Source organism: Urocitellus parryii, chromosome 2 (genome assembly GCF_045843805.1).
Source record: "Urocitellus parryii isolate mUroPar1 chromosome 2, mUroPar1.hap1, whole genome shotgun sequence".
Classification (NCBI taxonomy): domain Eukaryota; kingdom Metazoa; phylum Chordata; class Mammalia; order Rodentia; family Sciuridae; genus Urocitellus; species Urocitellus parryii.
Window position 1 is genome coordinate 69,300,771 of NC_135532.1, and position 27,907 is coordinate 69,328,677.

The following is a 27,907-nucleotide window of genomic DNA, read 5'->3' on the forward strand; positions in this document are numbered from 1 at the left end:
TTGATCACACTTTTTACTAAGTTTTATCTGTATAAATAAGTTTCCCATGGTAACAGAAATTATTGAAATTTGCCAAAAACAGTTAAGACTGCTCATCAAACAGGTTCCTGATTTGTCCCTCTCATAAATTTAAGTATTGATAACAAATGCATGATGATAGGTAACTCACATAGGAAAGAGAAAGATAGTGAGCAATACCCACAAGACTTCAGGCACAAGGACCATGGCAGAGAATTCTCCATCTGTCTAGATTAAACACTATCACTAATTATCCATACCTTGGTTCACTGCAGGCTTATTATAAACAGGAAAACAAATACCGATAGGTATCTGATATATGGCAATATAAAAAAAAAAAACAACCTCAAGTTTTCCAATCATTAAAAATTAATATTTAGCTCTGAATTATTGAATAGAGTTGGTCTTTAAAGTATTTATCTGCAGCAGTATGACTGAGTATAGAGTATTTTATTTTAAAAGTAAAAATTCTGAAATTGAACTTCACACTTCGAAGTCCATCTAAATGGCTGAAATCAAATTATACTTCCTCCTCCCTCAATTCTAGGAAGAATATACAGAACAAAAATATTGCAGATACAGAATGAGTTCATCTGGTAGAAATAAATGCATTTAAAATTTTTTCTTTTATTTATTTTTATGTGGTGCTGAGAATGGAACTCAATTTCTCACAAATGCTAGGCAAGTGCTCTACCACTGAGCTACAACCCCAGCCCCAAAATAAATGCATTTCAACTGTGCACAGAAAAAAAGAGGCCAAAAAAAAAAAATGTTTCCTTTGAGTATTTTGGGGTTAATAACATTTCAGAAATTATTTGTAATTTCCATGTCTTTTCATTAAAAAAAGTTCTGCATTTTCCACACTGTCTAGAATGATTACACAATGACTTTATAATTAGCAAAACATATGTAACTTTTAAAAAGAATAATTAAGTATAATGATAAGATACACTAAGCTTTTATATTTTCGATGATAAACCATCACTCACCACCTAAAACATGGGTTTCCACTTCTCTTAGAAAAATAGCCTTTGGGAAATTTACTGAATTTTGCCTTTACTGTTGTTTTCAAATAATTAAATTTTGAAGGCTATCTCTTATACTTGAAAGATGAAGGAACAAAGCTTAAATAACTACCTAATATAGCCAATTTAACACCAATGCTAGGAAAAGTGGGATCAAAATATACTCAGCCAAAGAAAAATGCCATAATGAGCTTTCAACATTCTACTGTGCTCTCCACAAATTATGTATTTCCAAAGGTGACCTTTCATTCTCAGGTAAGTGAAATCATAAAAGCTTGGTTACATCACTTTTCGATTTAATAATAATTCTTTGCCACTATAAACCACACATTATTCTATTATTGAAAAGCCCTAGAGTCAGTTCTAACATTTATAGAATATTTTTATAAGGCTTAAAACAGAGTCAAAAGTAGGTTTATATATCACAATAGAGTAAGCAGGGCTGGGGTTGTGGCTCAGTGGCAGAGTACTTGCCTATCAAGTGCGAGGTGCTGGGTTCAATCTTCAGCACCACATAAAAATAAATTAAGAAAAATAAAGGTATTGTGTCCAACTACAACTTATATATGTATATTTAAATATTATAAGCATAATGCCTCTTGAAATTGTTCATTTAAAGCAATATTTAGTAGAAATAATATTTATAAACAATAAAAAATAGAATCTACAAGGGAAGAGGAAAAGAGGAGAAGGAAAAAACAAAGAGAGGAAGAGGAAGAAGGAAGGTGAAAGAGAAGGAGAAGAAGAATTCTGCTTCTCGGGATTATGAAATGTTTAAGTTCTTATCCTCTAACACAAATTTATCTACAAGTACTATCATCTTCTTCTCTTCATACCTGGAGGAAAACTCATTGTTTCCACTTTTCAAACCTAATTTTTTTTTTCTAAAATATTCTTGGGGGGCTGGGGTTGTGGCTCAGTGGTAGAGCATTTGTATGGCATGTATAAATCACCGGGTTCAATCCTCAGCACTGCATATAAGCAAATAAATAAATATCCATCAATAACTAATAAAATAAAAAATAAATAAATAAAATATTCTTGACCCTACACCTCCCACCTCACAGAATTGCTTCTACTTGTGCTCACACAGAGATAACTCCCAAATTGATATCTCTAGCTGGCAACTTTCCTTTGAGCTTGAGTCCCACATAGTACACACTGAACACCTAACATCCACCTTAAAATCTGAATACTCAGACCTAAACTGCATCATTATCCCAGCCAAGTGCATATGCCTTGCTAGCACCTGAATAACACTGCTGAAATACAAGTCTAATAAGACTCCTTGGCTTACGATCTTCAATGCTTTCTATTCATAAGATAACTAAACTGGTCATGTGACACCTAAGGCCCTGCATGATCTAGCTTCTGCTCTCAGCCTCTATCCCTATCTTAGCCAGTGCTGCATCCTCATTCCCATGTGTTCCGCTATACCTATCAATCATTAAAGGTCGAAAGCACAGTTATTGATTTGCTTATTATACCTACTAGAGAACACTTTCTTGAGAGCAGAGATTGTGTTTGATCCATTTGTTCTCAAGGCCTAATATAATGCTAGCTACAAACACACATATATACACACATAAAACTTACTGAAGTACAAACTAAATAAATAAGTATATGTGAATCTACATCTTTTTAAAAAATATGTAGTAGGACTACCTTCAAATCTGTTCAGTGTTAGAAGTATGACTCTTAAATATTACTATCAAAATATTATGCAGCCATAAAATTTAGAAAGCTTTAGAGGATCTGATTTATCAGTGAAAGTTTGAGCTAGATAAAAAACTCAACATAGAAGGAATATGGCAAAGGTAAAAAATCTCTTTTTAGAACATCAATGAGCACTGACTCATAAAATGCAAAAATAAATGACAAAATCTAATAACAGTCAAATTCAGTTTAACTTTTAAAAGAAAGGGGGAGCTGCTATAAAAATTGATACGGCTGTGTCACTGTAGTATTTCTATTCATAAGACAACTAAACTGGTCATGTGACACCTAAGGCCCTGCATGATCTAGCTTCTTTTAAGTACTTTGGGTATAAACCAAGAAGTGGGATAACTGGGGCAAATGATGGTTCCACTCCAAGTTTTCTAAGGAATCTCCATATTGCTTTCCATAATGGTTGCACCAATTTGCAGTTCTACCAGCAATGTACGAGTGTATACTTTTCCCCACATCCTTGTCAACAATTATTATTGCTTGTACTCTTGATAATTGTCACTATTCCTGGAGTGACATGAAATCTTAGAGTAGTTATTATTTGCATTTCTCTAATTACTAGTGATGCTGAATGGAAAAAGAAAATGTGGCATATATACACAATGGAATATTACTCAGTCTTAAAGAAGAATGGAATTATGGCATTTTCAGTCAAATGGATAGAGTTGGAGAATATCATACCAAGCAAAATAAGCCAATCCCCCCCCAAAAAAAGGCCGAATATTTTCTCTGATATGCAGATGCTAATTCACAAGGGGAGAGGTGGGGTGCTCTAGGGAAAAATAGAGGTACTTTGGATTAGACGGAAGTTAGTAAAAGGAGAGGAGCGGGTATGCAGGTAGGAAGGATAGTATAATGAATCAGACATTATCACCCTCTGTGCATATATGATTACATGACCTGTGTGATTCTACATCATGTACAACCAGAAGAATGAGAAGTTATACTCCATTTATGTATGATGTGTCAGAATACATTCTGTCATGCATAACTAATTAAAACAAATAAAAATTAAGGGGAAAAATAAAACTGTATTATAATGACATTTCAACAACAAATAAAACCTGCATTTAACCACGTGAGGAAAAAAAGGGAGGAGGAAGAAAAATCTCAGGAGAGAAGGAAAAGAAAAGAATGGAAGAGGAAAAACCTGAGATAAGCAGCATTTGGAGTGAAAGAAATAGTCAAAAGGAAAAGAAAAATGCTAGTATTTCTTGCCTGCCCTCAATTTCCTATTAATTTAAACCATAATCCCTCAAGTGATGTAAAGGGCTGCCAAAAAACATCACCTCAAAGTTTCACTCCTTATCCAGGCAGCATGCTGGCTGCCACCGCAGAGAGAGCTCGTTTCTCTCTTTGTATCTCATTGATTATATGAACACATTGATTCTCTCCAAGCTTAATTTCTTGAAATAGTATATTTCTTAATATATTACAGGGTTCATTGGGAAGCAACTGAAAATCATTTGTCCCAACCTGACATCTTTAACTATAGTTGTTATTTATTAAGCACTTACTATTTGCAAGGTACTTATTCTCTCAAGCACTCAACATTCATTAATTCATGTAATCTTCACTACAACCCTATGAGTAAATAATAGTCATATTTTATACATGACAAAGTTGAGGCACAGATATGTCAAACCACTTTCCTAGTACTTTAGTACTACAAACCACATAACTCGTACTTTAATATGGAGTGTTTGAACACAAACAGTTTGGCTCCATAACCCATTTTCCTAAGCAATACACTGTGTTTCCCAACAGGTCAGTACATGGTGGAAAAACTTAGTTATCAAAAACTTGGGCTTTGGGGGCTATGATTGCAGCTCAGTGGTAGAGACTTGTCCAGCACGTGTGAAGCACTGGGTTAGATTCTCAGCACTACATAAAAAATAAATAAATAAAATAAAGATATTGTGTCCAGGGGCTGGGGATGTGACTCAAGCGGTAGCGTGCTCGCCTGGCATGCGTGCGGCCCGGGTTCGATTCTCAGCACCACATACAAACAAAGATGTTGTGTCCACCGAAAACTAAAAAATAAATATTGAAAGAAAAATTCTCTCTCTCTCTCTCTCTCTCTCTCTCTCTAAAAAAAAAAAAAAGAAGAAGAAGAAGATATTGTGTCCATATTAAAAAAAAAAATTAAGAACTTGGGCTTTTAATTTTCTTTTAAAGATACCCTTTTGGCTCTGTTATCATGCTGAAAATTTTTTGAGAATGCCTGATACTTTACTTCTTTAATATTCATTTATCCTGATGATCTAAAACTAAGAATCAGTTGCACTTAGTTATACAGTATTTTTTAATATGTACCACAGTTTATTTTCAACATCTGCATTTCTATTGCAAAAGATTTCTCTGTACTTCACCCCATCCAATACTGTAGTGAACTTAAACACTGATTACCATAGTACAGTGTGACCTGCCCACACACAGAATCATATTCTTATAAAAGAATACCATACAAGTCCTGCAGTCTTACATCCTAACATTTTTTTTCCTAAACCTCTCCTAAATAAGCATAAGAAATAATAATTAGAGACCATGATCTGTACCTGGAAAGACTTAAAGGGATTAAAGAAAGAAGCTAGAATTGGTGCAGATGACACACTAGAGACAGGTAAAAAGTAAAGGATCATGAAACAGAAGATATGGACATTGGAAGATGGCTGATTAAGAAGTCAAGAATGTTCACAAAATCTTACTATTATGTGAAACAGAAAGCAAGTCATCTGCTGAAAATTAGGTTAGAAGAATCTGACAGAATCATTGAGGACAGTGGCATACTCAGGAATATCTATCATGAAATGGGCAAGAGAAATCAGATCAGAAGCACAGATTCCATCTGTGCTGCTAGTGCCAAGGAATAAAAAACACTTGCATTGTATCTCATGTATATAGACACATCAGGAAGTAAGTTTTCAAGACATACTTTTAGAATATCATTTTGGTAAAAAAGACAAAATATGAACATTTTTGACAGAAATCATTTTTAAATGTCTCTATTTAGAAAATAGCAATATGCATGAATCACATAATCTACCATTTTTAAGTGTTTATATTTTCATCTATTCTTTTGTTATAAATATTAATTGCACTTACTATATTGAAAAACTATTTTATGAATAAAATAATATTAGTTTTAAAATATACAAATACTTAATCAGAATTCATTAAGAATAATTTATCTATTAAATACATGTTTTTGTAACACCAAGTACCTTATATGCATCTAGTAATAGGGAACAGTATCAAAATGGTATTGATACTGATTATTTTCCTAGACAAGGGGAGCCAGAATAGCAAGAGTACAATTATAAACTTAGGTGGAAAAGGAAAAAGCTTTCAGCTCAGCTGCTGCTCAACCAGGAAAAAATAAAATAAAATATATACCTGCACTAGAGATCACTCCCTGCTGGGGCACTCTCTCAGCTTTCTATGGCTCTTGGCTTATAGCAGTTTGTGCTTATTCTTGTGTTCACCTTACTGGCAGCCCACCACCTCAGAGCTCCACTTCCACCTGCAGTGGCTCACTACCTCCATGCCAGCATCTCCACTCAGTACTGCTTCTGTACTTTATAATTGTCCCTGTAACATCCACCAGCCCACTGGTCTCCCTGCCTAGGCTTTCCAAGTACCAACTATTAACTTTCTTGGAGCTCTAGTTAGAAAGTTGTAGTTTTCCTGGTTTGTTCCAAACCTACTCTTATCCATAAGTCAGGTTATTTTTAAATCACCATTTTAGACAATTACCAAGAATACAAGCAACAATAAGTGTTGATGAGGATGTGGAGAAAAGGGTACCCTCATACATTGCTAGTGGCATTGCAAATTGGCACAACCACTATGGAAAGCAGTATGGAGATTCCTTAGAAAACCTGGAATGGAACCACCATTTGATCCAGCTATCTTACTCCTCAGTCTATACCCAAAGGACTTAAAATCAGAATACTGTAGTGATGCAGCCACATCAATGTTCATAGCAGCTCAATTCATAATAGCTAAACTGTGGAACCAACTTAGATGCCCTTCAACAGATAAATTGATAAAGAAACTGTGATACTTATACACAATGGAATATTACTCAGCATTAAAAGAGAATAAAATTATGGCATTTGCAGGTAAATGGATAGAGCTGGAGAATATCATGCTAAGTAAGCCAATCCCCCAAAACCAGAGACAGAATGTTCTGATAAATGGATATTGACCCATTTGGGGGGGGTGCGTAATGAAGTAACTTTGGGCAAAGGGGAGGGGAAGGGATATGGGGTAGGAAAGATGGTGGAATGAGATGAACATCATTACCCTAGGTACATATATGACTGCACATGTGGTACAACTCTACATTTCGTACAATCAGAGAAATGAAACGTTGTGCTCCATTTGTGTACAATGCATTGAAATGCATTCTACTATAATGTATAATTAATTAGAACAAATTTTAAAAATTAATTAATTTTATAAAAAGCTGAATCTCTTAACCATACAATATATGTGTATTATAGCCAGAACCCCTCAAGTAATGCATCTAAATAGAATGCAGTGGCTTACCTTTGGAAGCTTGATAGGGGGTTCTTTGGATTCCTCCTCTTCATCACTATCTGATTCTCCACTCTGCACAGAGTTCTTAGATGCAGCTGCCAATGATGTTTCCTTTTTTTGCCATTCCAGAACGCAATGGCGTACATTACAGTAAATATTAAAAGCAGAAGGATTGCTATGTAGTTTGATATCTGGTATGATTACTGTATTCTCCAAGTTTTCAGACTGAAATACAAGATAGAACATTTCAATATCACATTCTTTTCTATAATCATTAATTTCCATTTTAAATAAAAATGTAAAGAATAGACAAACTAAACTGACATGCAAAAGTCATATAAGTGACATAACAAAGACATTTTAAGTCTATTCACTCAACTTCTAGTACTCTTTCCACTACCTTCACTACTTTTCGAGTAATAAAACAATTAACAAAACTGACAAGGCTGGAAAAGGTCAAAGAACTTAACAAAAATATCCTTTGGTCCCCATGATTGAATAAAGTCAACAAAGTTTAACTGCTGGAATAACATATAAAAGAACATCAATTTAATGCCTTTTTAAGGGACACCAAACATGCTATAGCATCTCAATGAACTACTAAAAATGCTGCATTACATTTTGAATTCTGTCAAAAGTATAGGGATTTATGTAGAAATTAGGATTCAACAAGATATAATTTTCATCAACTCATTAATTTCATTCTCATTCAAATAACACTAATGTCAAGAAAACTGCAATTATGTTTCTCAAACTCTCTCTTAGCTATCAGTTTGTATAAAGGCTAAAAAACCACGTGGTTGGTAATCTGTTAAAATAAAACAATTTACTTGTTTAAATATGTAAACAAAAATGCCCAGCGTTTCACTCATCAGATAGATAGCACTACACTTTTGATATCAATATGTACATTACAAATATAGAAAAGTGTTATATTTTGCAAATTCAAGTTCTAACAATTAGAGTATGTCCAGGAAGTATATGTAAGGTAAATAAAATGTAAACTCAAGTAAAAATACACTTGGTCCCCAAATTTTGCTCTTCTTCCATAAAGAATTTGGGGAAAAGGAAATAAGAAATATTCCAAGAAAACTGCCAAGAAAAAGTTAAACTGGCATGTAACCTGTGAGCATATCTTTGAGAGATTAAAAGAAAGCAAATATCAACAACCCAAATTTAACAATATATAAAAAAGTAATACATCATAACCAACTGGTATTTATAACACAGGAACAATGCTGATACAACAATGGAAAAGAAATTAGTGTAATTTCTCATCAAACAAAATAGAGTAAAAAAACATAAAATTCTACAAATAAACATGGAAAAATATTTGACAAAAAATATAATACCAATTCAAAATAAATTATCTAAACACATTAGGAGTAGAAGGGAATTTCTTCAAATTAATAAAGGGTAACGGAAAAACCCACACCTAGCATAACAGATTGAATGACGCCTTTTTCTAAGACTGTGAACAAAGCAAACAAAACTACTCTCAGTAACTCAATTCAGTCGTGTATGAGATACACTATCCAATAAACTAAGAAAACAAAAACAAACAAAAAAGATAATCAGAAAAAAATATCTTCCAGAAAAAAAAAGTCTTCATTTCTGGAAGGCTTGTAGAAAATCTTAAGGAATCTTCAAAAAGAAAAATAAAATAAAAATAACAGCTTCTAGAAGTAATATGTGGATTAGGCAAAGTCACAGGATGCAAGATCAGTACATAAAAACATGTAATATAACCATATACAATGAATGAACAATTTTAAATGTCATTTTAAAATAATAGCATTAAGTCACAGACAAGAAAAAAATATTTGCAAATACATATCCAATAAAGAATTAGTACTCAGAATACATAATGCCTGGAACTCAACAGTAAAAACAAACAATCCAGTTAGAAAGTGGACAAAACACTTGAATCATTACCAAAGATACAGAGAACAAAAATAAGCTCATAAAAAGAGATTAGCATCATTAATCATTACGAAAATTAAATTAAAATAAAATACAGTACACATATAATTTTTCTTTCATTTTAATTGCTTTTTTCTTCATGTGTTTATTATTTAGCCTTGGTTTAACTTTTGGAAGGGTAAAATTTTACATGGGCTTGAGTTATTTGCTTGTTAATACTTTGGGTTTTGTTCTTATTTCCCCTTTCTCTTTCTACATCTATTAACAGCCAAATTTTCCCATCCCATCTTCCTCTCTTTGTTTACTTTTAGCTATTTGTCATTCCTCCTCCTTTATAGCCATCATACCACCTTCTCTCCTGTTTCCATCTTGTTCACTTTTTCAATATTTTAAACCTTCTCTTGCCTTTCCACTCTATTTTCTCTTCTCTTCACTTAAGGATCAGTAATTTTCACTAACTGAAAGAATTATATAGTTTATATAATTCCTACCCCATTCATGTTGCTGTGACTACACGATACATTGTAGATACCTGCTGTTCAACGTCTTCTCTAGTTCATAGTTATTTATTGCCAGTGCTAATGTCAAATACTGACCACAATACCTCTCCAAGTGGTAATTAGTGTTATAGATGTTAAAGTAGATAGCAGACACTTATTTTAAGGCTAGAAATCAGTTGCTAACACTACTGCTATTCCTTGCTCCCTCTTTCTCTAAAATAAGTGGGAAGTGATCGGGACACTACAAGTTCACAGAGTAGAGATCCTGCTGCTGTACCATACTTCCAAGTAACAGAAAACTTCACTCCGTGGAAATGGAGGTGAAAGTGGTTAATACACCAGGTTTATTCAGAAATCTTACCCTGAGTTTTTAAAGAATGAGAAGAACCAGGACCAGAAACCAAGTACTATACTAGGACTTGGGAAGCATGTATAAAAAATAAAAGTACAGAAAACACATAAACACATGAGGATTCTTGCAAATCCTCAAAAGAAATTCCATCTAAATATTCCACTCCTGGTAATCATCTAAAAAAAAATAAAAACACATATCTACACTAAGACTAGTTCATAAAGGTTCATAGCAACTTTGCAATAGCCAAAAACTAGAAAAACCACCAAAATGTCCAACAATAGGTGACTGGATAAACAAAATGTGATATAACCACACAATGAGATACTGGTAAGCAAAACAAAAAGGAATGAACCACTGACATAGGCAATAATGTAAACACAAATACTGTATTTATGGAAAGAAGTCATATAAAAAAGGGAACAATTGTATAATCACATTAATATTAAATTCTCGAAAATGGGAACTAATCTACAGTGACAGAAAATGTATCTGTGGTTGTTAGAGCCAGGGTTGCATGAAGGAATGGAATGCAGCAGAGCATGAGAAAATCCTTGAAGATGATGGAAATGTTCTGAAGCTTGACTGGTATAGTATTTGCATTTATGTTAATTTTCAAAAGTATGTACTTTAAATCCCTGTCTCAAGCTCTGCTGTTAAGAAACCTAACCTAACATATAAATACATTTGTTATCAGGATGGTGAGGAAGCTTCCTGTGTTATTCATTTCATTTCTCTTGTAAGAAAGTGAAGACAGACAGCTGCGCTGACCCTCTGGGAGCCCAGGCAGGCCCAGGCCAGCCCTGCCAACCCCACAGAGCCCACATTGAGTCCAGGGACAGCCCACAGCCACAATGCTACATGCCACATAGCTGCATTTCTGAAAACATTGCCCAACACCACCGCCTAGGCCCCCCCTCAACCCAAAACTTCATCACTGAAAGCAGCCATCGTGGGGCACCTTCATTGCCATTTTTAGTTGAGGCAACTCAGCTTGGAACACTGGCTAGGCAGGTACAATAGTCCCCAACTCCTTCCTTCCCCTACAGTCAGTAACTCAGCACAGTGACTGCCCAATACAAAACAACTCTCCAAGACAGGTACACAGCACCCAGAGCACAACCCACAAGAACTCCAGAGAGAAAGATTCCCGATTAGGAAGTAGAAAGGGAGAGGGTGAGTGAGATATAATTTAGAGACTAAATTAGAGACCAGGAACTGTGAGGCCTACAGATGATAAAAAAAAAAAATTAAAAAAAAAAAAAAAAAACAGGCACCTACATCACACGAGCAGGCCCCAAAGGAAATCCTTGGGATATATGATGCAGAATGTTCAAAGACGCAGCTCTGTGGCATGCAGCATTGTGGCTGTAGGCTGTCTCTGGACCCAGTGGGGTCTCCCATCAGGGGCCAATGGTGTCATAACCCACTTCCAGGTGCCCTGTACCCAAGACCAATCTTCCCACCCTGGTAACCTTCACCATCCTGAGGGTGGAGATATCAGCAAACAACAAACAACCCAACCTGTTGGATGAGAAGAGAAGGAAAGATACTGATCTCTGAACAAAACAATCCTGGTTTCTTCCTTCAACATTTTTTTTTTGTTTGTTTTTTTCTCGCTCTCTCTTCTCCCGCCCTCACATCCCCAACATTTGTGAAACCAAGTACTTTGTATGAATTAGGATACTAAGGACTGGGATGTGTGAATGGGATATTACAATTGTTTTGTTTATTCTTTTATCTCCTATTTTTACATTTTTTTATTTTTCTTAATATTTATGTGTTTCTTTTATGTACTCTAATGTCTTCCCACTTACTTGTCTCCCCAAAATCACCTCCTCTCTCTTCTCCTGCTACTAACCATCTTCTTTAGATTCCTCTTTCACACTTCCTAAGATCTAATAACTCTATATCCTCACCTCCTACCCTCTCAACATCTCATCCTACAGATCACCCTCTGTTCTTTGACCACCATCAGAAACTATAAAACCTTTTGCAAACCTATTGTTTATACTGTAGATAATAACTGAACTCACCATTTCCGTATATTGTGACAAAATTGTAAATGTCTTAATAGCAACTATTTGGTTTAAGGTTGTATATTGTTAGTACTGGGATCTGTTAACATTATTCTTCCCCTCAAAGGAGAAGTATTAGAACACTGCAAGGGCTATAAGCCTATAGGGTAAAAACAGTAACATCTTGGATTCACAGTGCTAGAAGGGAAGACACTGGAACAACATGAATAAAAACAAGGAAAAAAAGTATCCCAAACAAATCAAGACACTACATTACTAGAATCCATGGCTAGCACAATACAAGAAATGACAGAGAAGGAGTTCAGGAGGTGCATAATTAAAATATTCTGTGAATTAAAGGATGATATAAGAGAACAAATATAGGCAGCAAAAGATCATTTCGATAAAGAGGTACATAAGCAAACACAGGAAGCAAAAGATTACTTCAATAAGGAGATAGAGGTTCTAAAAAAAAAAATAGAAATCAAAGAAACAATACACCAAATTAATGGCTTAATAGAAAGTATCACCAACAGATTAGACCACTCGGAAGACAGGATCCCAGACAATAAACACAAAATATATAATCTTGAAAAGAATGTAGAACACACAGTGAAGATGATAAGAAATCATGAGTAGAACATTCAAGAAATATGGGATAACATAAAAGGAACAAATGGGATAGAGGAAGGCATAGAGTTCCAAACCAAAGGAATAAACAATGAAATAATATAAAAAATGTTTCCTCCAAACATAAAGAATAAATTGGAAAACCAAGAGGCTTACAGGACACCAAATGTACAAAATCACAACAAATCCACACCAAGGCACATTATAATGAAAATGCCTAGCATACAGAATAAGGAGAGAATCTTAAAGGCCACAGGAGAAAGGAAACAAATTACATATAGGGGGCAACCAATTAGGATACCTGCAGATTTTCAACCCAGACCCTGAAAGCTAAAAAAAGATCCTGAAACAACATATATCAAGCTCTAAAAGAAAATAGATGTCAACCAAGAATCTTATATCCATCAAACTAAGCTTTAGACTCAATAATGAAATAGAAACCTTCCATGATTAAAAAAAAAAAAAAAGTTAAAAGAATATACAGCTAGAAAGCCTGCACTACAGACCATCCTCGGCCTAATATTCCATGAGGAGGAAATGAAAAACAATAATGAAAATCAGCAGAGGGAGGTATTACACTAGATGAAAAACTAATCAAAGGAGAAACCAAGTCAAGTTAAATACTAAAAATTAACAAATATGAAGGCTGGGAATAAAAATCATGTCTCAAATAATAACCCTGAATGTTAATGGCTAAACTCACCAATCAAAAGACATAGACTGTCAGATTGGATTAATTTTTTTAAAAAAAATGACAATATGCTGCCTTTAAGACTCATCTCATAGGAAAAGACATCCATCGACGGAAGGGGAAAGGTTGGGGAAAAACATACCACTCATTTGGACTGCAGAAACAAGAAGGAGTTTCCATCCTTATATCAAATAAAGTAAACTTTAAGCCAAAGTTAACAAAACTGGATAAAGAAGGACATTTCATATTGCTCAAGGGAACCACACACATCAACAAGACATAACAATTTCAAAAATATGTGCCCAAACAATAGAACTTCTATGTTCATCAATCAAACTCTTCTCAAGTTCAAGAGTCAAATAGACCACAACACAATAATTTTGGGTGACTTTAACACACCTCTTTCACCACTGGATAGATCTTCTAGACAAAAGCTGAACAAAGAAACTATAGAATTCAATAATATAATCAATAACTTAAGACTTAACTGACATATATAGAATATTTCGTCCATCAACCAGCAAATACACTTTCTTCTCAGCAGCACATGGATCCTTCTCTAAAATAGACGATAATATTATGCCACAAAGCAACTCTTAGCAAATACAAAAAAGCAGAGATACTACCCAGCATCTTATGAGATCATAATGGAATGAAATTAGAAATCAATGATAAAATAAAAAATAAAAGCTACTCCAACACCTGGAGACCAAATAATATGCTATTGAATGAAGAGTAAGTTGCAGAAGAGGAGATTTAAAAATTCTTAGAGATAAATTAGACACTGATACAACATATTAAAAATCTCTGGGCCACTATGAAGGCAGTACTAAGAGGAAAGTTCATTGCATGGAATTCATTCCTTAACAGAAGAAAAAGTCAACAACTAAATGACCTAACATTACATTTCAAAGTCCTAGAAAAAGAAAAGCAAATTAACACCAAAATCAGTAGAAAACAGAAAATTATTAAAATCAGAGCTGAAATCAATGAAACTGAAACAAAAGAAACAATTGAAGAAATTGACAAAACAAAAAGTTAGTTCTTTGAAAAAATAAATAAAATTGATAAACCTTTAGTCATGCTAGCAAAGATAAGGAGAGAGAAAACTCAAATTACTAACTTCCATGATGAAAAAGGAAATATCACAACAGACACAACAGAAATACAGAAGATAATTCGAAATTATTTTGAAAACTTGTACTCCAATAAAATACAAAATTTCAAAGGCATCGACAAATTTCTAGAGTCATATGATTTGCCCAAATTGAATCAGGATGATATGCAGAATTTAAACAGATCAATTTCAAGCAACAAAATAGAAGACACCATCAGAAGCCTACCAACCAAGAAAAGCAGAGGACCGAATAGATACACATGAGAGTTCTACAAGACCTTTAAAGAAGAACTAATACCAATACTCTTCAATTTCTTTCAGGAAATAGAAAAAGAGGCAGCACTACCAAACTCATTTTATGGGACCAATATCATACTGATTCCAAAACCAGGCAAAGACACATCAAAAAAAGAAAACTCCACACCAATGTCTCCAATGAACATGGATGCAAAACTTCTAAATAAAATTCTGGCAAATTGAATACAAAAACATATCAAAAAAATAATACACCACTATCAAGTGGGGTTCATTCCAGGGATGCATGGTTGGTTCAACATACAGAAATCAATAAATGTAACTCATCACATCAATAGACTTAAAGGAAAGAACCATATGATCATCAATAGATACAGAAAAAGATTTTGACAAAATATAGCACCCCTTCATGTTCAAAACACTAGAAAAACCAGGGAAACAGGAATATATCTCATCATCGTAAAAGCTATCTATGTTAAGCCCCAGGCCAACATCATTCTTTTTTTTTTTTTTTTTTTTTTTTTTTTTTTTTTTTTTTTTTTTATTGGTCGTTCATAACATTACATAGTTCTTAATACATCATATTACACGGTTTGATTCAAGTGGATTATGAACTCCCGCTTTTACCCCGTATACAAATTGCTGTATCACATCAGTTACCCTTCCATTGATTGACATATTGCCTTTCTAGTGTCTGATGTATTCTGCTGTCTGTCCTATTGTCTACTATCCCCCCTCCCCTCCCCTCCCCTCCCCTCCCCTTTTCTCTCTCTACCCTTTCTACTGTAAATCATGTCTTCCATTTGTATTCTCTTGACTTACCCCTCCTTACCTCTTATATGACATTTTGTATAACCCTGAGGATCGCCTTCCATTTCCATGCAATTTCCCTTCTCACTCCCTTTCCCTCCCACCTCTCATCCCTGTTTACTGTAAATATTCTTCTCAAGCTCTTCGTCCCTACCCTGTCCTTGTTTACACCACTTATATCAAAGGAGTCATTTGGTATTTGTTTTTTAAAGATTGACTAGCTTCACTTAGCATAATCTGCTCTAATGCCATCCATTTCCCTCCAAATTCTATAATTTTGTCATTTTTTAATGCAGAGTAATACTCCATAGTGTATAAATGCCACATTTTTTTTATCCATTCATCTATTGAAGGGCATCTAGGCTGGTTCCACAGTCTTGCTATCGTGAATTGAGCTGCTATGAACATCGATGTAGCAGTGTCCCTGTAGCATGCTCTTGTTAGGGCTTTAGGGAATAGACCGAGAAGGGGAATAGCTGGGTCAAATGGTGGTTCCATTCCCAGCTTTCCGAGAAATCTCCATACTGCTTTCCAAATTGGCTGCACCAATTTGCAGTCCCACCAGCAATGAACAAGAGTGCCCTTTTCCCCGCATCCTCTCCAGCACTTATTGTTGTTTGACTTCCTAAAGGCTGCCAGTCTTACTGGAGTGAGATGGTATCTTAGGGTAGTTTTGATTTGCATTTCTCTGACTGCTAGCGATGGTGAGCATTTTTTCATGTACTTGTTGATTGATTGTATGTCCTCCTCTGAGAAGTGTCTGTTCAGGTCCTTGGCCCATTTATTGATTGGGTTATTTGTTATCTTATTGTCTAATTTTTTGAGTTCTTTGTATATTCTGGTTATTAGGGCTCTATCTGAAGTGTGTGGAGTAAAGATTTGTTCCCAGGATGTAGGCTCCCTATTTATCTCTCTTATTGTTTCTTTTGCTGAGAAAAAACTTTTTAGTTTGAGTAAGTCCCATTTGTTGATTCTATTTGTTAACTCTAGCGCTATGGGTGTCCTATTGAGGAATTTGGAGCCCGATCCCACAGCGTGTAGATCATAACCAACTTTTTCTTCTATCAGATGCCGTGTCTCAGATTTAATATCAAGCTCCTTGATCCATTTTGAGTTAACTTTTGTGCAAGGCGAGAGATAGGGATTCAGATTCATTTTGGTGCAAATGGATTTCCAATTTTCCCAGCACCATTTGTTGAAGATGCTATCCTTCCTCCATTGCATGCTTTTAGCCCCTTTATCAAAAATAAGATAGTTGTAGTTTTGTGGATTGGTTGCTGTGTCCTCTATTCTGTACCATTGGTCCACCCGCCTGTTTTGGTACCAGTACCATGCTGTTTTTGTTACTATTGCTCTGTAGTATAGTTTGAAGTCTGGTATAGCTATACCGCCTGATTCACACTTCCTGCTTAGTATTGTTTTTGCTATTCTGGGTCTTTTATTATTCCATATGAATTTCATGATTCTTTTATCTATTTCTACAAGATATGCTGTTGGGATTTTGATTGGCATTGCATTGAACTTATAGAGAACTTTTGGTAATATCGCCATTTTGATGATGTTAGTTCTGCCTATCCATGAGCAGGGTATGTTTTTCCATCTTCTAAGGTCTTCTTCTATGTCTTTCTTTAGGGTTCTGTAATTTTCATTGTATAAATCTTTCACCTCTTTTGTTAGGTTGATTCCCAAGTATTTTATTTTTTGGGGGGATATTGTGAATGGAGTAGTTGTCCTCATTTCCGTTTCAGAGGATTTGTCGCTCATATACAGGAACGCCTTTGATTTATGCGTGTTGATCTTATATCCTGCCACTTTGCTGAATTCATTTATTAGCTCTAATAGCTTCTTTGTAGACCCTTTTGGGTCTGCTAGGTATAGAATCATATCATCTGCAAATAGTGATAATTTAAGTTCTTCTTTTCCTATTTTTATGCCTTTAATTTCTTTTGACTGTCTAATTGCTCTGGCCAGTGTTTCGAGGACTATGTTGAACAGAAGTGGTGAGAGAGGGCATCCCTGTCTTGTACCAGATCTTAGAGGGAATGCCTTCAATTTTTCTCCATTCAGAATGATGCTGGCCTGTGGCTTATCATATATTGCTTTTACAATGTTGAGGTATGATCCTGTTATCCCTAATTTTTCTAGCGTTTTGAACATAAAGGGATGCTGAACTTTGTCAAATGCTTTTTCTGCATCTATTGAGATGATCATATGGTTCTTATTTTTAAGTCTATTGATGTGGTGAATAACATTTATTGATTTCCGTATATTAAACCAGCCTTGCATCCCAGGGATGAATCCTACTTGATCATGATGTATAATTTTTTTGATATGTATTTGAATCCGATTCGCCAGAATCTTATTGAGGATTTTTGCGTCAAGGTTCATTAGAGATATTGGTCTGTAGTTTTCCTTCTTTGATGTGTCTTTGTCTGGTTTCGGAATCAGGGTGATGTTGGCCTCGTAGAATGAATTTGGAAGTTCTCCCTCTTTTTCTATTTCCTGAAATAGCTTGAAAAGTATTGGTGTTAGTTCCTCTTTAAAGGTTTTGTAAAACTCTGCTGTATACCCATCCGGTCCTGGGCTTTTCTTAGTTGGTAGTCTTTTGATGGTTTCTTCTATTTCCTCTATTGTTATTGGTCTGTTTAGGTTGTCTATATCCTCCTGGCTCAATCTGGGCAGATCATAGGACTCAAGGAATTTATCTATGCCTTCACTATCTTCTATTTTATTGGAGTATAAGGATTCAAAGTAATTTCTGATTATCTTCTGTATTTCTGAAGTGTCTGTTGTGATATTGTCTTTTTCATCCCGTATGCTAGTAATTTGGGTTCTCTCTCTTCTTCTCTTCGTTAGCATGGCTAAGGGTCTGTCAATTTTATTTATTTTTTCAAAGAACCAGCTTTTAGTTTTGTCAATTTTTTCAATTGTTTCTTTTGTTTCAATTTCATTAATTTCAGCTCTGATTTTAATTATTTCTTGCCTTCTACTTCTTTTGCTGTTGTTTTGCTCTTCTTTTTCTAGGATTTTGAGATGAAGTATGAGATCATTTATTTGTTGGTTTTTTCTTTTTTTGAGGAATGAACTCCAAGCAATGAATTTTCCTCTTAGAACTGCTTTCAATGTGTCCCATAGATTCCGATATGTTGTGTCTGTGTTTTCATTTAACTCTAGGAATTTTTTAATTTCCTCCTTGATGTCTTCTAAAACCCATTGATCACTCAGCAACCTATTGTTCATTCTCCAGGTGATGCTTGCTTTTTCCTTTCTTCTTTTATCATTGATTTTCAGTTTCATTCCATTATGATCAGATAAGATGCATGGTATTATCTCTACCCCTTTGTATTGTCTAAGAGTTGCCCTGTGACATAGTATATGGTCTATTTTTGAGAAGGTTCCATGTGCTGCTGAGAAAAAAGTGTAGCTACTTGATGTTGGGTGGTATAGTCTGTATATGTCAATTAAGTCTAGGTTGTTAATTGTGTTATTGAGTTCTATAGTTTCCTTATTTAACTTTTGTTTGGAAGATCTGTCCAGTGGTGAGAGAGGTGTGTTGAAGTCTCCCATGATTATTGTATGTTGGTCTATTAGACTCTTGAACTTGAGAAGAGTTTGCTTGATGAATACAGCTGCACCATTATTTGGGGCATATATATTTATGATTGTTATGTCTTGTTGGTGTATGGTTCCCTTGAGCAGTATGAAGTGTCCTTCTATATCCCTTTTGATTAGCTTTGGCTTGAAATCTATTTTATTAGATATGAGTATGGACACTCCTGCTTGTTTCCGCGGTCCATATGCGTGATATGATTTTTCCCAACCTTTCACCTTCAGTCTATGTATATCTTTTCCTATCAAATGCGTCTCCTGTAGACAGCATATTGTTGGGTCTTGTTTTTTGATCCATTCTACTAGCCTGTGTCTCTTAATTGGTGAGTTTAAGCCATTAACATTTAGGGTTATTATTGAGATATGGTTTGTTCTTCTATGCATATTTGTTTATTGATGTTACTAAACCTGATTTGTTATCCTCTTTGACTACTTTCCCCCCTTTACTGTCCTACCTCCCATTGTTGGTTTTCAATGTTGTTTTCCATTTCCTCTTCCTGTAATGTTTTGCCAAGGATTTTTTGAAGAGATGGTTTTCTAGCTGCGAATTCTTTTAACTTTTGTTTATTGTGGAAGGTTTTAATTTCATCTTCTAACCTGAAGCTTAATTTCGCTGGATACACGATTCTTGGTTGGAGCCCATTGTCTTTCAGTGTTTGAAATATGTTATTCCAGGATCTTCTAGCTTTCAGAGTCTGTGTTGAGAGATCAGCTGTTATCCTGATTGGTTTACCCCTAAATGTAATCTGCTTTCTTTCTCTTGCAGCTTTTAAAATTCTCTCCTTATTCTGTATGTTGGACATCTTCATTATAATGTGTCTAGGTGTGGATCTCTTATGATTTTGCACATTCGGCGTCCTGTAGGCTTCTAGGATTTGGGATTCTGTCTCAATCTTCAATTCTGGGAAGTTTTCTCGTATTATTTCACTGAATAGACTGTTTATTCCTTTGGAATGGAGCTCTGTGCCTTCCTGTATCCCAATGACTCTTAAATTTGGTCTTTTGATATTGTCCCATAATTCTTGGATGTTCTGCTCATGGTTTCTTAGCAGACTTGCTGAGCTGTCTATGTTCTTTTCCAGTTGAAATACTTTGTCTTCATTGTCTGATGTTCTCTCTTCTAAGTGATCTACTCTGCTGGTAGTATTCTCAATTGAGTTTTTAAGTTGGTTTATTGTTTCCTGCATTTCTAGAATTTCAATTTGTTTGTTTTTTATTACCTCTATCTCCCTGTGAAATTGATCTTTTACTTCCTGGATTTGTTTGTCAATGTGATCTTTCATTGTCTGATTTTGCTGTCTCATGTCTTCCTTGAGACTCCAGATCATCTGAAGCATATATATCCTGAACTCTTTATCTGATATTCCATCTGTTGCAGCTATTACCTCTTCTAAAGTTGAGTTGACCTGCATTGCTTGTGGACCTTTCTTTCCTTGTCTTTTCATACTGCTCGCGTTTCTTTCTGCTTGGTGCAACTGTTGTGTTTTGAAATTTACCCCCTATTTATTTATGTTGCTCTTGTATACTTGAAAAGTCTCCCTTGCAGGTGCGGGCAGCGGCTGTGCCCCTACTCCAATTGGGGTGACGTGTCTACCACGCTGGCGGCTCTCTGGGCCTGTTCCGGGAGTGGAAGGCGGCTCTGCTCTGTCCCTATTCCAATTGGGGTATCGTGACTACAATGCTGGCAGATCGCTGGGCCTGTTCCGGGCGTGGGCGGTGGGCTTGGCTGGCGGGATTCCACCTAATGGCAGTCCCTAACCTCCCTGCTTGCTAATTAATGGCTTCTCTGAGGCGCCACGCCTTCTGTAGCTGCAGGGCAGGCCGCGCGAATCAGTTGGCCTGGATCTCCGGGGTCCTGCTGCTGGCTGTTTTGATGTTGCAAGCTGTTGGAGAGTGGTGGTGTATTCTTCAGCTTTCCCGGATGGTGTCCACTGACTGCCTGGATGGAGTGTCCGCTGTTTTGATGTTGCACTCTGAAGGAGAGTGGCGGTGTATCCTTCAGCTTTCCCGGATGCTGGCCGCTGACTGCCTCGGTGGAGTGTCCGCTGTGGGGGATGGGACTGTACCGCTTCCTTCCCCTTCTGAGAACCCGTGCTCGGCCCAAGGGTCCGTGTGGGCTTGGCTGGTGGGATTCCACCTAATGGCCTTCCCTACCCTCCCTGCTTGCCAATTAATGGCTTCACTGAGGCGCCACGCCTTCTGTAGCCGCAGGGCAGGCCACGCGAATCAGTTGGCCTGGCTCTCCGGGCCCTGCTGCAGGCTGCTGGGATCCCTGGCACTCTATCACTTTGATTTTTTCTGCTTGCCCCTCCCCCAGCGCTGGCTAGCCAGGTTTCCTTTTGGCTGCTACTGGGAGGAGGGGTTGGAGGTCAGGTGTCTCTGGATTCCCCCTGGCCTGTATGGAGGCTCAGCTTGATACTCCCTCTCCCGGCAAGCCTAGGAGAGATTTTATGCGAATTCCCGCTGTCTGTGGGGTGAGCTGAATGACACCGACCTGTTTTGATGTCGCACTCTGAAGGAGAGTGGCGGTGTATCCTTCAGCTTTCCCGGATGCTGGCCGCTGACTGTCTCGGCGGGGTGTCCGCTGTGGGGGATGGGACTGTACCGCTTCCTTCCCCTTCTGAGAACCCGTGCTCGGCCCAAGGGTCCGTGTGGGCTTGGCTGGTGGGATTCCACCTAATGGCCTTCCCTACCCTCCCTGCTTGCCAATTAATGGCTTCACTGAGGCGCCACGCCTTCTGTAGCCGCAGGGCAGGCCACGCGAATCAGTTGGCCTGGCTCTCCGGGCCCTGCTGCAGGCTGCTGGGATCCCTGGCACTCTATCACTTTGATTTTTTCTGCTTGCCCCTCCCCCAGCGCTGGCTAGCCAGGTTTCCTTTTGGCTGCTACTGGGAGGAGGGGTTGGAGGTCAGGTGACTCTGGATTCCCCCTGGCCTGTATGGAGGCTCAGCTTGATACTCCCTCTCCCGGCAAGCCTAGGAGAGATTTTATGCGAATTCCCGCTGTCTGTGGGGTGAGCTGAATGACACCGACCTGTTTTGATGTCGCACTCTGAAGGAGAGTGGCGGTGTATCCTTCAGCTGTCCCGGATGCTGGCCGCTGACTGTCTCGGCGGGGTGTCCGCTGTGGGGGATGGGACTGTACCGCTTCCTTCCCCTTCTGAGAACCCGTGCTCGGCCCAAGGGTCCGTGTGGGCTTGGCTGGTGGGATTCCACCTAATGGCCTTCCCTACCCTCCCTGCTTGCCAATTAATGGCTTCACTGAGGCGCCACGCCTTCTGTAGCCGCAGGGCAGGCCACGCGAATCAGTTGGCCTGGCTCTCCGGGCCCTGCTGCAGGCTGCTGGGATCCCTGGCACTCTATCACTTTGATTTTTTCTGCTTGCCCCTCCCCCAGCGCTGGCTAGCCAGGTTTCCTTTTGGCTGCTACTGGGAGGAGGGGTTGGAGGTCAGGTGTCTCTGGTTTCCCCCTGGCCTGTATGGAGGCTCAGCTTGATACTCCCTCTCCCGGCAAGCCTAGGAGAGATTTTATGCGAATTCCCGCTGTCTGTGGGGTGAGCTGAATGACACCGACCTGTTTTGATGTCGCACTCTGAAGGAGAGTGGCGGTGTATCCTTCAGCTTTCCCGGATGCTGGCCGCTGACTCCAACATCATTCTTAATGGAGAAAAATTGAAATCATTCCCTCTAAAAAACTGGAACAAGACAAGGATGCCCTCTTTCACCACTTCTATTTAACACAGTTCTTGAAACACTGACCAGAGCAATTAGATGAAAGAAATTAAAGGGATACGGATAGGTAAAGAAGAACTCAAATTTACACTATTTACCAACGATATGATTCTATACCTAGAAGACCCAAAAAAATTCCCCAGTAAACTTCTAGAACTAGTAAATAAATTCAGCAAAGTAACAGGATACAAAATCAACACCCACAGAAAAGCATTTCTGCATATCAGTGACAAATCCTCTGAAAGGGAAAGAAGGAAAACTACCCCATTTACAACAGCATAAAGAAAATAAACTACTTGGGAATCAACTTAACGAAAGAGGTGAAAGACCTCTACAATGAAATCTACAGAATGCTAAAAAAAGAAATTAAAGACCTTAGAAGATGGAAAGATCTACCTTGTTCTTAGATAGGCAGAATTAATATTGTCAAAATGACCATTCTACCAAAAGCACTATACAGATTTAATGCAATCCCAACCAAAGTCTAATGACATTCCTCACAGAAATACAAAAAAGCAGGCATGAAAGTCATCTGGAAAAATAAGAGACCCAGAATACCTAAAGCAATCCTTAGCAAGAAGAGTGAAGCAGGTGGCATCACTATACCAGACCTTAATCTATACTACAAAGCAATAAAAACAGCATGGTATTGGCACCAAAACACACCAGTAAACCAATGGTACAGAATAGAGGACATAGAAACAAATCTACATAAATGAATCTCATATTAGACAAAGGAGCCAAAAACATATATTAAAGAAGAGATATCCTCTTTAACAAATGGTGCTGGGAAAACTGAAAATCCATATACAACAAAATGAAATTAGTCCCCTAACTTTCACCACACACAAAACTCAAAAAGTGTATCAAGGACCTAGGAATTAAACCAGAGACCTTGCACCTAATACAAGTAGGCCCAAATCTTCATCATGATTAGCCCCTGATTTCCTTAATAAGACTCCTATAGCACAAGAATTAAAATCAAGAATCAATAAATGGGATGAGTTCAAACAGAAAAACTTCTTCTCCGCAAAAGAAACAATCAGTGAAGTGAATAGAGAGCCTACAGAATGGGAGCAGATTTTTACCACAGGCACATCAGAAAGAACACAAAGAACTCAAAAATCTTAGCACAAAATAAATACATGAATGAATGAATAAATAAATAGCCCAATCAATAAATGGGCCAAGGAACTGAACAGACACTTCTCAGGAAATACCATCAATCAACAAATACCTGAAAAAATGTTCAACATCTCTATCAATTAACGAAATTCAAATCAAAACCACTCTACGATTTCATCTCACTCCAGTCAGAATGGCAGCTATTAAGAATACAAACAATAAGTGTTGGCGAGGATGTGGAGAAAAAGACACACACATTGGTGGTGGGACTGCAAATTGGTGCAGTATGAAGATTCCTTGGAAAATTAGAAATGCAACCACCATCTGATGCAGCTATCACACTCTTTGGTTTATACCCAAAGAACTTAAAAACAGAATACTACAGGGACACAGCCACATCAATGTTTATAGCAGCATGATACATGATATCTAAATTGTGGAACCAACCTAGATATCTTTCAGTAGATGAATGGATAAAGAAAATGTAGTATATATACACAATGGAATATTACTCAGAATTAAAAGAGAATAAAATCAAGATAAATGAATATCATGGTAAGTGAAGTAAGCCAAATCCAAAAAACAAAATGCCAAATGTTTTCTCTGATATAAGGATGCTGATTCGTATTAGAGATGGGGGGGGTGGCAACATGTGAGGAATAGATGAACTTTAGATAGGGCAAAGGGGAGGAAGGGGAAGGGAGGAGGCATGGGGGCAGGAAAGACGGTGGCATGAGACGGACACTATTACCCTAAGTACATGTATGAAAACACAAATGGTGTGACTCTACTTTGTGTACAACCAGAGACATGAAAAACTGTGCTCTATTTGTGTAAGATAAATTGAACTGCATTCTGCTGTCGTATATAACAAATTAGAACAAATAAAATAAAATAACTTAAAAAATAAAGAAAGTGAAGACATACTGGAACATAGAATTTACCAGAGGTTTAAGGAAATTGGGAAACATACCAATCACAGTAAAAAATGGAAGAACTATTTTATAAAAAGCAATAAAATAGTCTGGACATGAAAGATCCATTTGAGATTGGTGATCATCAATGTCTAATATTATCTATTTAGTCTTGAATTCCCTTCAGCAGAACATGGATCTTCAGTGAAAGAGAAAATATTGGATTTGTATAGGATTGAATTTTGTCAGCTAAGTGCAAGAAATATACAAGAGGGGTGTGGTGGGTAAAATAATGGCCTTCAAAAATATCAACACCCTAATATCCAGAACCTGTGAATATGACACCTTACATAGAAAAAGGAACTCTGCAGATATGACTAAAGAGCTTGTGATTAAGGATCTCTCTTGTAAGGAGATTATTCTAATTTTACATATGCTTATAGTGATCAGGAAATGCTTCTTAGCATTTTTGTATCAAAATACCTAGCCCAATGTTTGCACATAGTGCACAATTAATGTTTGAAGAATAAATGAATGAATTTATTTACATCACTCTTATTAAAAGCTACTCTTAAAAAAGATCCAACACTGAGGACAAGAAAAGCAACTTGAATTACAACAGGCACAAAAGTAGTTAGAGGAGATAAAACACCTTGATTTCCCATCTCTTCCTGCCCACTTTAGGAAAATTACCAAATGAAACCTTGAAAGAAAAAAATTTTAAAGATTGCCACTCTCTGACTTTGCACACAATAAAAAGTGGAAAAGGTATAGAAGCTGGAATCTGAATGATGTGTTTTTGTTAGAATTTTTATATATTAAGAAAGCTCTTTACCTCCCTCTTCTATTCCAAAACCAGAGGTAATGAGAGGTAATACAACTGAACACCTATTACATATCTGCCTGCCCAACACCTATTACATATCTGCCTTCCCCCATTCCACATGGTATACTCACTATGGTTGTCACTGGCTTACAAACTTAACTTAGTCTAACCAAAGTACCCCATCTCCCTGATCAAAATGAGTGATGGGTTCAATCAAAACTCCTACCAGACTTTCTGCTAGCAGTAAAAGAAATGCTTCTTAATAAAAGAAAATTAAGTTGGAGCTGCGAGCAGCTTTAGCCTCCAGCCACCAGCATAGGCACACATCAGAGGAAAGCATAGACAAGAGAAGGCACAGATTTGATGACATTATTTTCTGCATCCAGATTGTTTTCAAACAGAGAAACCAAATAGATCCCATCCCCCACTCTTATTTTATTTGATTTACTACTTCAAAGTAGACTTTGTTTAATTATAATAGCAAGAACACTAATTTTAAAAAGCAGGAAACACTTGCCTCCAGAACTTAAATACACTATGCAGACCCAGCTAAACTACTATTTATCTAACTCAATATGAACTGTTCAGTAAACCATAGTTACAACTCTTCTTTTCCTCTTGTCTAGGTTTCTTAGTAGAACTATTTAATAGAAAACACTCTAAAAAATAGAAAGTTGGCTCTAGACAGACTTTATAGACAAGATTTCTCTATCAGATGGGAAAAAAAAAGTAGATTTCTAGTCTCTAAGGTTCCCCCTAAAACAAATATCCACATTGCCTTTTCTTTTGCACAACTATCACCAGTCAAAAGCCAGAACAATATAGACACACCCAGAGTCGTCTTAATTCATGTCAAGAAGGGCATAATATAATGAATCCAAATCCAAGGCCCAACTCACAAACCAAAATTTACTATTTAAAATACATGTAGTCAAAGTGAAAAATAGAGAAGAACTACGAATATGTTCCCCAAAGAACGGATTAAGTAATGAGAATAGGCTGGGCATGGTGGGCGCACTCCTGTAATCCCAGTGGCTAGGGAGGCTGAGATAGGAGGATCACAGGTTCAAAGCCAGCTTCAGCAACAGTGAGGTGCTAAGCAACTCAGTGAGATCCTGTCTTTAAATAAAATACAAAATATTGCTGGGGATGTGGTTCAGTGGTCGAGTGACCCTGAGTTCAATCCCCAGTATCGTAAAAAAAAAAAAAAAAAATGAGAATAAATAATAAATATTTTTCCATACCCAGATATTAATAACTTTCAGTAAAGAAACAGCCTAAACTAAAGATGAAGGTAAAAGCAGAACCAAATTATAAAAAGTTTTTACAAAATTATTTCAGCACATAGAAGCAGAATGTTTTGCTAATTATACTCATATTTTTAAAATCCTGTCATTTTTATTAAAATTATTATATGAAAAAAGTCCTCATTTCCCATAAATTACCAGCAACTTTACCTTGCTTCTTGTTTTCACTTTTGATTTGCTTTTCTGTTTTCTTTTCAATTTCTTCTTATTTAAAATTTTCTTATTCCTAAAAATTTAAAAAGTGGACAAAATAATTATGAACATTCATATAAGGATATACAAAGCTATTAAAAATAGGTATCACCAAAACAGACATTTGAATATTTCTCTTACAAACTTTCCATGAAACAGGATACTCTGCATACACATTAAGATACTATCAAATAAATAGCTATTGAGCTGTCTGCAATACTGGACAGCTAGGAAATACATTAAATAATAAATAATTATAAAATTTGAATTCTGCAAAAACAAATTTTACAAAAAGTAAAACATGAAAAAGGTATCAAATCAAGCTTTTTAGAACTTTATTAAACAGTGGGGATTGCTAATAAACATCAGTCACGTCCCCCCCCCCAAAAAAAAAAAAAAAACTGCTTTCTCTGGGAATGAGTTACACTGCAGCAAAAAGAAAAGAAGAAAAAAAAACTCAAGTCACTTTTTACTGAATTAATATACGAAAAATCCTGAACACATACACTTGTATATCCAGCAATGAGTTTTTCATTACCTCACATCCTTAAGACTAAAATATTTTTTGAGAAAAAGGAAGTCTCTGAGTGAC

General features: G+C 36.7%; 1 protein-coding gene across 4 annotated transcripts in view; it reads right to left on the minus strand.

Annotated features, from left to right (window-relative positions):
- Positions 1–27,907, minus strand: part of Mycbp2 (MYC binding protein 2) — a 280,426-nt gene that overhangs the window by 223,506 nt on the left and 29,013 nt on the right. For all 4 annotated transcript variants that reach the window (XM_026407494.2, XM_026407493.2, XM_077795218.1 and 1 more), the window contains exons 2-3: positions 27,274–27,349; positions 7,326–7,541 (exon numbers count right to left, since the gene is read on the minus strand). In XM_026407494.2, coding sequence (XP_026263279.2) covers positions 7,326–7,541; positions 27,274–27,349 — 292 coding nt within the window. The remainder of the gene's footprint in view (positions 1–7,325; positions 7,542–27,273; positions 27,350–27,907) is intronic.